At 39.9% G+C, this 11764-nt stretch overlaps 1 protein-coding gene across 3 annotated transcripts in view; it reads left to right on the top strand.

The window, feature by feature from the left end:
- The first annotated feature begins 531 nt into the window (after window positions 1-531).
- The window catches only part of TASOR2 (transcription activation suppressor family member 2), a 75001-nt gene continuing 63768 nt past the window's right edge, over window positions 532-11764 (top strand). For all 3 annotated transcript variants that reach the window (XM_027772475.1, XM_006150071.3, XM_006150072.3), the window contains exons 1-2: window positions 532-913; window positions 6161-6294. In XM_027772475.1, the coding sequence (XP_027628276.1) occupies window positions 771-913; window positions 6161-6294 (277 nt within the window). In that variant the 5' untranslated portion in view covers window positions 532-770. The remainder of the gene's footprint in view (window positions 914-6160; window positions 6295-11764) is intronic.

Here is an 11764-nt window from a genome sequence, read left to right as displayed (position 1 = left end):
CCCCCCCTCCCCGGGCCGCGGGACAGTAGTTCCTTCTCCGTTCTCCTCTTGGGATCTTGGGCACGCACGTACATGGCCCAGCGTGAATTTAAGCCACCGGGTCTGGGATTCGGACTGCAGTTGACTACATGGGAGTCCAGCGACACAGCCATTAGGACTGGTCCCGCCCTATGTATATTTTATACCACACAAGGACAGGACACTTAAGGAAATTGGGTCTCATTTTGATCATTGTAAAACAGTGCTAAAATCACCCTCCTCTAGGGTTGCTGTGAAATGGCACGCGCAGCCCTTGGCTCCTACTACTGCTGGTTGCTCTTCGTACAACTACGCCCCCACCCCAGGTCTGTGAGGCTTCCGACTCCGTGAGCTGTGTAGGATCCATGGGCTGTGGCCTGGGCCTCAAGTCTCTCAGGCCCTGCAGTGCCCTGAAGACCTTGGGACTGTGTGGGGTTCTGAGACTCTGAAGCAGATCTGGCCCAGTTTGGCTCGCGGAGCCACCCTTGTTGACTTTCAAAAGACGCATGCGCCTGCACCGGAACCCGCCGGCTAGCGCCGGCCTTCCCTAGTGGGAAGGGGCCAGCTGGTGGGAGGCGGCTGGAGAACAACAAACTCTGCAGAGAGACACACACCCCCCCTCCACACACCATGAAGTGAGGAGGGGAGAGACCCTTGGTCTCTGTTGCTGCTGTTGCTGCTGCTGCAGCGGCACCTACTGCCGTTCAACCCCTTAGACAGCTCTTCTTGTGGAGGGCTAACCTCACTCATCTATGAAGCGGCTTGTCCTACGCCGCTGGGTGCAAAGGATACCGAAAGATGGACAGATTCTGTGTAATGTCTTACCTTCAGGTGGGGATGTAGTGAGTGAAGCTTTGGCAGAGCCAAATCAGGTCACTGCAGCCACTGAGACCAGGTGATAACAAGTAATATTTTGAAGTTTTACTGAGTATGTCTTTGAGAGTCTATGTTGGATTATGAGTGTGGTGGTGGTAGAAACCTTACAGAATTGCTAGCCAGATGGTGCCACTTTTTATATCTTGTGTGTAGACCTCCAGTTGTTTTAGGTCACCTTTTGAAATGAACAGTGTTTCCACATGAACTTTGCACTTCAGGTAATAGCTAAAGATAGCTTTGTTTTTATTCCATTTGCGTGTGATTATCTTGACTTCCAAAAATATTTTTTGTACTTTTGTGCATGGCAAAATTGTTTCAAATAAATTCTTAAATTTCTTTGAAAACCATACATTTTTTGTTCTATAGTATTTCCTGTTTTTAAATAGAGGTACGTTGTTTTATGGGACTATTGATCTGACTTCATGGGAAATGATATTTCTCTTTGCTTTCTCTACTTTTTCTTTTTTAAAAAACATTTAACTTACTACTGTTAAAGACTGTGGGAGGTCTTTTTTCTAATAGTTTGATTTTTTCTCAGATTATAATTATGCTTATTTAAAATTTTAGATAATGCATAAAGCTGCAAAACAGCAAAAATTACCTCTATTAGGACCACCCCAAAATAACTTCATAGAGTATCTTTTTGTTTTAAAGAGATTTTTGCTACAGGATGTGTGCACTCACCAGAGAGATATGAAAGGGAGAAATCATCCCTCAAGGGGATGTCCCTTCTCTTTCATTCACCCCTCGGGACTTTGGGCATGCTTATACGCTCCAGGCATGAGTTTTAAGCTACTGGGTCCAGGATTCTAACTGTGGTCGGCCATGTAGGAGTTCAGTGACTTACCTATTTTGGGTATTTTATATTCCTGGGTATTTTTTATTTTGAAAGAATTATTATTTTGGGGACCAGCAGGTGGCGTGGTGGTTAAGGCGCTGGACATTCCCACGTGGCCGACCATGGTTCTAGTCCTGGATCTGGTGGCTTGCTTTCTCACTTTCTCTCTTTCTCTGTGTCTCTCTGTTTAAAATAAAATAAGTAAATGAATAAATAAAATTAAAAATAAATAATTCTTTAAAAAATAATTATTTTGTTTATTATTATTATTCTTTAATTTGCTGTAGGGCACGTGTGATCACCAAGAGAGAGTGAATGAGAAAACAAGCTGCCCACTCTGAGACTCAAAACTGTGGTTGGCCATTGGGAGTCCAGTGCCTTAACCATCACATCACCTACTAGGCCCCTTCATAGAGTATCTTATCTGCTGTGATATTAGGAGCTCTGATGGAAACTGGGGAATTTTGGTGAATAAGACAAGAAATAGTGGGACCAGCAGATGGTGTAGTGGTTAAATCACTGAACTTAGTTTTCTTTTTTTTAAATAATTAATTTTATTTATTAATTATTAAAAAAAAACTTTTTTTTTTCAGAATAAGACTTTTTTTTTAAGGAACTATTTATTTTAAGTTTTATTTATTAATTTATTTTAACTTGACCAGAGAGAGAGAAAGTGAGAAAGCAAGCCACCAGATCCAGGACTCGCACCATCATCGGCCATGTGGGAGTGTCCAGCGCCTTACCCACCATGCCCCCTGCTGGTCCCTTCATTCATTTATTTTTACCTTGATCAAAGAGACATATGCGGTGAGTGGAGTTGGGAGGGAGTGAAAAAGCAAGCTGCCAAGTCCGAAGACTCGAACCATGGTCAGCCATGTGGGAATGTCCAGCACCTTAACCTACGCCACCTGCTGGTCCCAAGGCACTGGACTTTCACACAGTCGACTCTGTTGGGAGTCCTGGACCTGGTGACCTGAAATTTATGCAGGGCGTGTGTACATGTGCGCCTAAAATCCAAGAGAAGAAGGGATTGTAGTGTGACCTTCCCTTCCTGGCTCCCCACTTTCTCACTTTGTCTCTGTGTCTCCAGCGAGTACACGTTCCCCATAGCAAAAATATCTCAAAAAATAAATAATAAAGACAAGGAATCAACTTTTAAATGTCTCACATTTAAACATAAATGTATAGCTAAGAGTTGTCAGCCATTCAGTGAAAAGTCTTTATATAAAAGAGACCAAATAGGTTAAGATGCTGGACACTCCCACGTGGCTGACCACGGTTCAAGTCCCAGACCTGGCGGCTTGCTTTTTTTCTCTCTCTCTCTCTCTGTGTCTGGTCAAATGAAAATTAACGAATAAACAAAATTAAATAAAATAATTCTTTAAAAAAAGAGATCAAATAGGAAATAAGTAGGAAATAAATTAAGTGTGGCAAAACCAGATTTACTGCAGGGAACAGAAGAAACTTCAACAAAATTGAAGAAAGTTGAAGTTTCTAGCTTTTTACAAAGAGATACTCATAAAACAACAATGAGGCATGACAAGATTAGACAAGTTTTTTTTTTTCCTTAAGATTTAATACAGTTTGAGTAATAAGTCTGAAGAATTCTTCCAGAAACTAACAGCAATAAGAAGTAGGAAATAAAAATAAAAAGATAACAGGACCAGTGGGGGGAGGAGGGGTCTTTCATCCAGTTCTGTGGGAAGAAGCTATTATCTGTGTCCTAGGACCGAAGGATATGAGCTTCTAGGTAGGAAAAGTCTGTATCTGGTGTTCTGATCAATAAAATAGGAAAAACAAAGCAAGTAAGAAACCCCTATTATATTCAACGTGTAATTCCAAAGGAATAAGACTGATTAATTTTTTTTTTTTTTTGGAGAGGTTTTTGCTATTAGGGCATGTGCGCTCGCCAGACAGAGAGAGACAGAAAGCAAGAAATCACCCCTCAAGGAGAGCGGCCACGCAGGAATCCCTTCTCCATTCTCCTCTTGGGGTCTTGGGCACGCACGCACATAAGCCCGGCGTGAGTTTAAGCCACCGGGTCCAGCACTCTAACCGTGGTCAACTACGTGGGAGTCCAGCAACATAGCTATTGCGCTAACTGCTGGTCCCAGACTGATTAGTTCTTAATGTTTTTACTTTTAAAAACAATGGTGGAGAGCCAGCTGGTGGTGTGGTGCTTAAAGGAGCTAGATCCCATGTGGCTGACTGCAACATTCCAGACCTGGTAGCTTGAAAAACACACTGGGCATGTGTGCGTGTATGCCCAGAATCCCAAGAGGAGAACGTAAAAAAAGAGATTTTGACATGGCTACCCTCTCTTGGGAAAGATTTCTAACTCTCTCTCTATGGCAAGTGCACATGCTTCATAGCAAAAAAAAAAAAAAAAAAAGGGTGCAGAGAAGATGGCTCTCAAACTACTTTTTTTTTTTTTTTTTTTAGAGGTTTTCACTATAGGGTGCTTGCGCTCACCAGAAAGACAGAGAGAGGCAGAGAGATAGAAAGCGAGAAATCACCCCCTAGAGGGGATGGCCATGCCACAATCCTTTCTCCATTCTTCTTTCGGGATCTCGGGCACAAACTCACACACGCCCAGTGTGAGTTTAAGCCACTGGGTCTGAGACTCGAACTGTGGTTGACTACATGGGGGTTCAGCAACATAGCCATTACGCTAACTGCTGGTCCCCTGAGCTACATTTTTAACAAATTCAAGAAAAAACTCACGAACTCCATATGTGTGAGTAGTGTTAAAGAGCTCCAACAGGAAATTCCAACTGGGAATTTTGAAATAATTTTGCAAACGAAGCTTATCTCAGAAATCTCCAGCAGCGTTGCCACAGGTGGCGTGGTGGTTAAGGGTGCTAGACTCCGACATGGCCAACCACGATTTGAGTCCTGGAGCTGGCAGCTTGCTTTCACACTTTCTCTCTCTCTTTCTCTCTATTCTCCCTTGGTCAAATTAAAATTAATTAATTAATTAATTAGACAAAATTCAATAAAATAATTCTTTAAAAATAAATAAATAAAAATTAAATCTCTAGCAGCTATTCAGTCCCAGATTCAGAGAGCTTAATTTTGAGAGAGAGATACTGTATATGAAGCTGAGATGAACAGGAATAAAGTGCTCATTTAGGAAAGTAGAAAAAGGAAAATTAAATGCCTGGGAAGCACAGAGAACTTTTTTAAAAAAAATTATTTTAATCAATTAATTTATTTGTTTATTTTTAATTTTATATATTCAATCACTATATGCCACCTAGTTTGTAAAGTGAATTTACCCAACATGAATACACTTCATACCATTCCAGTTGAGGATACTATACACGTTATCTTCAACAGATAATAATCCATTTTTGTATCCCATAAATGTCTTGCCTGTCTATTTTTCCCCTTAATTTCTTTCTTCACACTCTCTTTCTAGCACATGGGATCTGGCTCTGTTAACCATTGAACTATGAGGCCCACACCCTCATTTTTTAACTTTCTTGTTGTTCAAATAGCTCCACATATTTCAAATATCAATGCCTTTGTGAAACCTCTATTGACCTATATCTCCATCTTCACGAAACTGGTTGTTCATACCACTATGCATCCACTATGTTGTATTATAGTTATTGCTACAAGTTTATAGTACTGATTTCTTTCAGACTTGTCTTCCTTTTCTATTCCAAACTTAGAGCCTCTTTTTCTACAGTGGAGTCTGTTTTCATTAGTCTTGATAAATTTGAAATATATTGGATACATAGTAAGCCCTGATAATTTTGTTTAGCGAATTTATATACTACTTACTAGAAGGTCGGAAGAGATTTTTTTTTTTTTGAGAGGTTTTTACTATAAGGGCGCATGTGCTCCCCAGAAAGACAGAGAGAGACAGAAAGTGTGAAATCGCCCTCAGGGGGGGGGATGGCCACGCCGCAATCCCTGTTCCTCTACTCTCCTCTCGGGATCTTGGGCACGCATGCACATGCGCCCGGCATGAGTTTAAGCCAATTGGGTCCAGGGCTCGAACCACGGTCAACTACTTGGGAGCCCAGTGACATAGCCATTATGCTAACTGCTAGTCCCTAAGGTCGGGAGAGATTTTAAAAGTTGTGTTCATTTGGTTTTGTTATTTTTGACCAGTGGAGTAAAAGGCATGATTTTATGATTTCTACTGATCATTTTGAAAGATTTTTTTCAGTAAGGCAAAAGAGATTTCTATAAGCATAATTAATTTCTGTGTACAAAATTTTCTTCAGAAAAGAGTTAAGATTCTTGGAGGAAAACCATTTTAGACTCTTGAGCAAATATAGGCCTTAACTGTAGGTACGTGTCCAAGGAGGTAAACAATTATTCCTGGTATAAATTACTTAGTAAATATTTGTTTATATAGTTGATATGCTGTAAGAATGATTTGGTTTATGATTTTTTTTTCTTCTTTCTTTTTAGCATTTATGACACTTACAAAGAACAGGACTATGTCAAGAATTCTGGGGGTATACTTGATGAAAATGAATTAAGACCACCCTCCCAGCTACATTCTCTCTTAGAGAAGATTGAGACAGGGTTCATATCAGAAAAGAGTGGGTATTAAACCAAATATTACAAGTTATTACTAATGAATCCAAAGTAGAGCAGTAAAATATTTTTTAGTTTTAATTTAGATCATGTAAACCAAAGACTTTTTAAAAATACTTGATTTCTAGTAGCTACAGTTTTATTTTACTAATCATTAGTCAATATTGATAGGTGATTAAATTTTCAAATTGCTTTGTAAAAGGTTATAGTGTTTTGAAATTATTTATTTTTGTTTTTCAGTTGAGATTTTTAAAATTTTATATTTGTTTTATTCATGATACTGTGTACTCATGGAAGAGAGAGAGAGGGTACCTTCAACAGGGTCTTGTAAAACCACAGTCCTTTTTTCCTGACTCTCCAGGTCCTCAGAATCTTGGACATGCACGTATGTACCCATTGTGTTTTCAAGCCATTCCAAGGAACTGAACTTGTAGTTAACAGTGTGACTTTTAACACTGCAGTTCAGTTTGCTGCTGACTATGCCACCAGACTAGGCCAAACTGAGATATTAAGTATTAGAAGTAAAAACATTTTTGTGTAAGAAAAACCTTTATAAAGGTAAAATTTTGATTTTACCTTTTTATCTGCATCCCAATCTCAACCATCGCTTTAGCCACTTTTAGTAGTTTGATTTCCTCTCTGTTCAGGTCTTTATCTGTATCCTTTCAAATACATAATTGTACTTGGCTTTTTTTTTTTTTTTTTTACAAAAATGATGTTATAAAATATGTATTTCTTACTCAGTAGTACAGTATGACATTATGTACAGATTTACTAGGTTGTGGGGAAATTCATGACGTATTTTTCTGTGCAAAAATGTATCTTGACTTTCCAGATGAACCAATACCTTGTTTTTGTTTAATAGTGGGAAGGTGTTTCCTCGATGGTAATTTATATCATTTCCAGTGGTTTTGCTTTTATAGATAGATGGTAATGCATGGAACATGTGTGTGCACGTGTATATCCTTTATACTTGAACTACTAATTTTCAGGAATAGATTCACAGGAATAGAATTCATACTGGATATGTACATTTAGGCTTATTTTTAGCTTCTGTCAAATTGTGTACGAAAAAGTCTTATTTATCTAAGCCAGCTGTCCTTTAATATCCTTAAAACATTATAAGATTAATTGATCAAGGAGTGGGCTGTTCCTTCAATTATTGAATGGCTTACTTAAGAGTAGATAAAGTGTATAGTTTATTAATGCTAACATATGTAGGCTGCAATTCTATAGGGAGATGACCTTGAAAGTCATGCGAAGATATACAAGTAGTTATTTTTTTCTATTTTTTTAGAAATATGTGACACCTAAATTGTTGACATTTGTTTATCTCATCTGATTTTAGACCAGATGTTTATAGAATGTAATACCAGTACCTGTGACATAGCATCAGAAGTCAGTTAATAATTTTCTCATCCTTATTATTACAAGTTAAAAAGAAAAAGGGGGGCCGGCAGATGGCGTGGTGGTTAAAGGCGCTGGATTCCCACATGGCTGACCATGGTTCGGATCCTGGACCTGGTGGCTTGCTTTCATGCTCTCCCTTTCTCTCTACCTCTGTCTATGAAATGAAATAATAATAATAATAACAAATGGAAATAAATAAATAATTCTTAAAAAAAAAAAAAAGAAAGAAAGAAAGAAAGAAAAAGGAAGACCGACATCCCACATGGCCTATTGTGCAGTTCAGGTCTGCAGTTCAAGTCCCCAGTGGTTAAGAAAAACAATACTTGAGCACATGTGTATGTGTATATTAAATCCCAGTGGAGGAGAGATGGAGGAGATGCCGTGTGATTATTCCCCAAAGTGAGTTGCTTTTTCACTTTTTCTCTCTCCTCTGTCTCCCTCTGGTGAGCACACATACAATTTTGCGGTAAGACAGAAAGAAGTGTCCAAAAGCAGTTTGCTCAATTTCTCTGTGATCAATTTTGAATAAAAGAGGTTATTTTCAGATCCGACCTATATCGAGCCAAACTTAACACTGAAGACTCATCAGACCTAGCAGAGAAATGTGCTAAAAAAGCCAGGTGCTACATGAAAACTGTTTCCAGAGCCATTGTGATTGAACTTCACCTTTCCTCACATGTTCTTTTTTGGTCATTGAAGCCCTAAGGTGCTCTACACTTTATAGATAGGATACTTTTCAGGTTACCTTCTTAAGTGTTGTTCTAGGTTTCTTTGTGAAATAACCCCCTTTTCATTTTCTTAATACACTAATAATAACTCTGAATGTTTAAATAAATGAATATTGTTCATCAAAAATGAGGCCATTCATTTGTGTTTTGATTGTATACTTTAGACTCTTAATTAAAGGTATATGTGTAAGTAAGAGATAGTGTTAAGTAATTTTCTAGATAAAATACTCATCTGTATCTTCATTTGCAGAGCAGGAATTGTGCTTTCTTGAAAATAATTGAGATTATTAATTTGAAGTCATGAATGATTCAGGATTAGCTGTGGTTTTCCAACTTGACTTTTGACAGGCATTTGTTCTTGCTGAATATACAGTTATTACCTTTTTTAAGAGAGGTTTTTGCTTCAGGGGAAGTGCACTTGCTGGAGAGACAGAGACAGAAAGTGAGAAATCACATACACACGTATGCACACACACACACGCACACTCACACCCTGGCCAGGGATGGCCATGCCACAGTCTCTTCTCCTCCATTCTCCTCTCGGGATCTTGGCACACACATACCTGAAATGAGTATTTAAGCTGCCAGGTTCAGGACTTGAACTCTGGTTGAATACGTGGGATTCCAGTGACATAACCATTATGCCGTAGGCTGGTCCCTACCTTTTTGATTTTTGTTTGTTTTTTTAAAAGATTCTTTCTTGAGAGAAAAAAGGAGGAGAGGCATCTTTGATAGGTTGTCTCACCATGCTGCTCTCCACCACTCTTCCTCCTGCTCCGTCCTCTAGCCATTGAGGATTATTGGTGTGCCCAGCATGTTCAGGATGACCTGAGATTTGAACTTGGAACCTTCCTATATTTCTCCCAGTATTGCATAGTAGTGCTTCTACTGCCTGCACCTCCACAGCCATGTCAAGTTTTTTTTTAGGGGGGTAGAGGTGCCATCTCTCCCTCATTCCAGTTTATTATGTATTATGATGCTTAAAACATGGGGTTGTATGTAGTAAATAGTTCTTTATTTTATTTATTTTTTTGATGATAGAGCATGTATGTTTGCCAGAGGGGAGAGAGAGAGAGAGATACAGAGAGAGTGAAAGAAAGAATCTTCCCCTAGTAGGGATGGCCATGTTGCAATCCCTTCTCCATTCTCCTTTAGGGATTTTGGGCAAACACACACACCTGGGATGATTTTTTTTTTTTTTAAGGAATTATTTTATTTAACTTTATTTATCTATTTTTAATTTGACCAGACAGAGAGAGAGTGAGAAAGCAAGCCGCCAGGTCTGGGACTCTAACCATAGTAAGCTATGTGGGAGTCCAGCATCCTTAACCACTACATCACCTGCTGACTCTACCTGGCATGAATTTTAAGCCAGTTCCAGGACTCGAACTGCAGTCAACCAAGTGGGAGTCCAGTGCCTTAATCACTATGCCACCTGCTGGCTCCAGTATATAACTCTCTCCAAACTTACAATCTGTACTTACCTGTTAATGTCTTGCAGAATTTAGAGAAGTTGACAATCATCATTTTCATTTCCAAACTACTTTTTCAAAAAAATACTTATAGGGGGAACCGGCAGTTAGCGTAATGGCTATGTCGCTGGACTCCCATGTAGTTGACCGCGGTTCGTGTCCCGGACCCGGTGGCTTAAAACTCAAGCCGGGCGCGTGTGCGTGCGTGCCCAAGATCCCGAGAGGAGAATGGAGGAGAAGGGATTGCGGCGTGACCATCCCCCCTGGGGGGTGATTTCTCGCTTTCTGTCTCTATGTCTCTCTCTGTCTGTCTGGCGAGCGCACGCGCCCTACAGTGAAAATCTCTCCAAAAAAAAAAAAATACTTATAGGTACCATGTTTTTCAAATATTAGACCTCATAGTGTATATACATAACTATATTTTTTCAGCTGTTAGGTTCTTGGCAAGAAATTTGACATCAATTTTTGTGGATGAACTCCATTTGTAAGGGCAGACAAGGATCACAGGTCTCCTTAGAGCTGAGGAACAGCTTTAATTTTTGGTAAAATTTGCTAGTCCTCAGCTTTCTGGTCAACCTTGCGCTGCTTTGTAATCTCGTATTTCTCCTTCTCTGTGTCAGAGATCCCACCTTCCTGGTGTCTGGATTTCTGCAGCTTTTTCTTGAAGGAAGCATCAGTGAGGTGTTCTGGGATTTTTACTTTACTAGTATCAAGTCTGTGGAGGTGGCAATGACAAATTTCTGGTGTTTTCTACACAGTGAAACTTGATTGAGGACCATAGGTCCAGTCACAGGTAGCAAGCCACTGCTTAGCTGCTTTGGGGAAACCACTCTCTTGCCTCTGTAGCATCCAGTGAGGATGATCAGAATGGTCCTTGGAGTGAAGCTAACTCGCAGCTTTCTCACATGCTGACTGAAGGGATTTTGCTGTAACTTTCTCACATGCTGACTGAAGGGATTTTGCTATAACTGAACAGCTTTTGAAGCACATCTTCAGTAGGATACTATCTAGGCATTTTGCAAACTTTAGCCACCTGGGTACCACCATTCTTGTCCCCACCAGCTGGTTTTATGACAGTGGCAAGAACTTTCTCCTTTTTCTTTTCAATCCTGGATTTAGTGACCAAGTATTTCTTCTTGTACATGGCCTTCCTGGACTACATGGCAGATCAGGAGTATCTGGCAATGTCTTGGAGTAGGACCAGCTTTCTGTTGCAATGAGGTTTCCCCTTTTTGGACTTTTTAGCCTTGCGGTCACTCCCCCTCCCCCCCTTTTTTGGAGAGATTTTCGCTCTAGGGCACGTATGCTTGCTGGAAAGACAGATACAGAATGCGAGAAATCACCCCTTGGGAGGATGGCCACAATGCAGTCCCTTCTCCTCCATTCTTCTCTCAGGATTTTGGGCATGCACACACACGCTCCCAGCATGAGTTTCAAACCTCCGGGTCCAGCACTCAAATCGCAGTCAGCCATGTGGCAGTCCAGCAATGTAGTCATCATTGTCATTTCATCTTTCTTAGCTTCGGGTTTCTTCTTAGTATCCTACTTCTCAGCTTTTCACCTGCTATCTTGTATAATGGGAAAGAGGATATAGCTAGATTTTTGAAAATTATCTTGCTTTTAAGAGATTAAAGCTCGCCAATTTTTATTTATAAAGGTTTATAATTTTTGTTTGTACTATCAGCACAGATATTTGTAAGATGAATTTGAAAATGCACAGGATTATCGGGATCAGCAGTTGGCGTAATGGCTATGTCGCTGAATTCCCATGTAGTTAGCCACAGTTCGAGTCCCGGACCTGGTGGCTTAAACTCAAACCAGGCGCATGTGTGTGCATGCCCAAGATCCCGAGAGTAGAATGGAGG

The sequence above is a fragment of the Tupaia chinensis genome, unplaced genomic scaffold, assembly GCF_000334495.1.
Source record: "Tupaia chinensis unplaced genomic scaffold, TupChi_1.0 Scaffold000275_1, whole genome shotgun sequence".
In the NCBI taxonomy this organism is placed as follows: Eukaryota; Metazoa; Chordata; class Mammalia; order Scandentia; family Tupaiidae; genus Tupaia; species Tupaia belangeri.
This window is presented reverse-complemented; position numbering and strand designations above follow the sequence as displayed.